This window comes from Gaeumannomyces tritici, assembly GCF_000145635.1.
Source record: "Gaeumannomyces tritici R3-111a-1 unplaced genomic scaffold supercont2.64, whole genome shotgun sequence".
In the NCBI taxonomy this organism is placed as follows: domain Eukaryota; kingdom Fungi; phylum Ascomycota; class Sordariomycetes; order Magnaporthales; family Magnaporthaceae; genus Gaeumannomyces; species Gaeumannomyces tritici.
In genome coordinates, this window is record NW_008804608.1 from 5,614 (window position 1) to 8,280 (window position 2,667).

At 33.4% G+C, this 2,667-nt stretch overlaps 2 protein-coding genes across 2 annotated transcripts; both read left to right on the forward strand.

Moving 5' to 3' along the window:
- Nucleotides 1–238: 238 nt before the first annotated feature.
- GGTG_13844 (hypothetical protein) lies at nucleotides 239–640 on the forward strand (the record flags this gene model as incomplete). The annotated part of the gene is made up of 1 exon (XM_009231769.1): nucleotides 239–640. One exon carries the CDS (start codon nucleotides 239–241, stop codon nucleotides 638–640), a length of 402 nt encoding a protein of 133 aa, XP_009230033.1.
- A 1,428-nt stretch (nucleotides 641–2,068) lies between these two features.
- Nucleotides 2,069–2,458, forward strand: GGTG_13845 (hypothetical protein; the record flags this gene model as incomplete). The annotated part of the gene is made up of 1 exon (XM_009231770.1): nucleotides 2,069–2,458. A coding segment is annotated over one exon (390 nt), but the record flags the coding sequence as incomplete, so codon positions are not given.
- Nucleotides 2,459–2,667: the final 209 nt, after the last annotated feature.

A 2,667-nucleotide genomic window follows, 5' to 3' on the forward strand; every position in this document is an offset into this window, starting at 1 on the left:
TTGCGAAAAGGCAAAACGATTGGGCGTTATTGTTGCATTTAACAACGTAAGTGCATAATACGAGCGTGCATTTGGGGTTGCAAAAAACCCCGGCGTTTTTATTAATAAGGTTTTACTTACGAAAGTTTTATAACTTTTGGGTGGTTAAAAAAAACCTTCGGTAGCGGTTAAAATTAAAGCGGGGGCTTTGGAAGCAATTAAAAAGCAAGCCAAAAGATTGTTAAAAAAAGCGAATAATATGTACAAAAAGTACTATAATAAAGGCAGGATCCCGGTACTTTTTAAAGTAAGCGATTGGGTATTGCTAAATACGGCGAATATTAAAATAAAAAGGCCGTCGAAAAAGCTATCGAACAAATGGTTAGGACCTTTCCAGGTTTTAAAAATAATTGGGTTAACCGGTTTAGCGTTTCGGTTAAAGCTTTCGGTAAATTACCGGATATATAACGTATTCCCGGCAAATTTATTGCGGGCGTTTAAAAAAAAGCCCGGCGAAAAACCAAAAAATAAAAAACCAAAAATTAAAAAAAAGGAAAAGGATTGCTTCGAAATAAAAGTTTTGTTAAAATATAAAGGGCTTTTGCGAAAACGAAAATATTTGGTTAAATGGATAAATTACAACGAATCGGAAAATTTATAAATTTTAAAAAGGAATATTACGAAAAAAATTGTTTAAACGTATAAAGCAAATTTATTGGAAACGAATTTATAAGATAAGGAAAATACCGGACTTTAACGGGTAAATACCTGGAAAGGACGGGGGTATTACAAAAAAGGAATAATAAAGGCCAAAGGAATGGCTTAAAAAAATGTTTTAACGTGCTAAACCGGTTAGTTACCGGGGAAAAACGCAAAAAAACCCGTAAACGGTTTGTAATAACCGTAAAATATCGTACTTTATAAATAAAAAATTAAATAAAAACGGTATAACACGGAAAACGCTTTAAATTAATAATGCAATACATTTAAATTTTAAAAAATATGCAAAGTGTAATACATTTTGGAAAGCCCGTAAAGGGCATGCTTGGCGTAATACGCTAAAATAATTACCGTACTTTAAACGTACGTTATAGTAAAAAATATTATTGCTTGCCCGAAAAAGAAATAGGAAAATTTCCGGATGGTACAACGGACGGGCTTAAACGTTTGGGTAACGGTAAATGCATGTTAGCGGTATTTAAACCCATTGGGGGGGCAAAAAAAAAACATGTTAAAATTATTTATTGGGGCATTAAAACCTAATTAGTAATTAAAAATATTAGGATTTTGCAATGTTGCAAAAGCAATATAACGAAAGGAAATTGTAATTTTAATTGTAACAAATTAATAAAAAAAATTTAAAATTAATTACTTTTCGAAAAGGAAATACCAATAATTAATTAGGAAAATATGTAAAAAAAATTAATTAAATGCCGTATTTAAAAAAACCAAAATTTCCGGAAATTACGTTTTTTTTGCTAGCGTTACAATTGTTGCCGCTAAAATTGTTGGCGCCGAAAGCGGTATTTCCCGGCGCTAATACGGACGCCGCACCTTTACGGGAAACCGCGCGATTATAAGTTTGGGTATTCGAATGCGCCGCAATTGTAACAAAATTAACGGCAATGTTACCAAAAAAAACAACTATACCTTTTTCGAAACGTTTAAAAAACGCTTTTATTTCGTTAAAAAAATTATTAATGCTAGCCGAAATTTAAATTTGCTTTTTTATTTAAACGGCAATAGCGTAAAATTATTAAAAAATGTTTTGGGTAACTTTTAATATTGTAACGTTAGCAATTTTGCGCTAAATGCGCTTTTAAATAACGGTTTAACGTTTGTAACGCGCAAATTGTTCGGCCGATATGGTATAAAAGGATTTGGCTTTTTAAATAACTTTACGGGCGCGAAATTAAATTTTGGTAAGCTTTTCGAAAAGTTTTAGTATTGTTTTGGGCAATTGCTTGTAAACGGTATTTAGGATTTTGTAAAAGTTTTGGGCCATTTCCCAAAACCATTCGAAAAGTTTAACGCAAACTTTGTTGCCGATTACGTTTTTACAATAAATATATTTGGAAAACCCCGTACAATTATCGGAGCATATCGGTATATAAAGGTTAACGGCATAGTTTTAATATGCTTAACGACCAAAATAACGGCCACAAAATACCGTACGCTCCGTATAATTGTCCTTAAAAAAAAGCAAATAAATAAGGTTTTAATTATTGCTTTATTGGAAATTAATAACCTTTTGCAACGGAAGCGCGTTGCAAATATTTATATAAAGCGAAAAGGAAGCAATGTTCGTTTTAAAAGCAAGTTTATTGGAATCGAAAGCGTTGCGGCGGCGCTTATTGCGCGCTTTACGCTTTTTTTCGGCGAAGGTTTTTTTGCCGCGGCGGCTAAAGCCCGCCAAAGGGTTACCGGCAAAACGCTTGCGGGAATTTTAAAAAATTGCAAGCGCAAAAGGGCCCGATAAACCCGCAACATTTAAAAGGCTTACCGAAAGGTTACCGGCAAAGCGATCGTTAAGGATTTAAAAAACTAAAAGTTCCGGCAAAACCGAATCCGAATCCAATTAAATTACGATAATTAAAGAAAATACCGGGGGGTTACCAAAAAAGGCTAACGGGCCGGTTAGGACCGAAAAACCCGAAACGGACACCCAAAAAAATATTACCTTTTTTA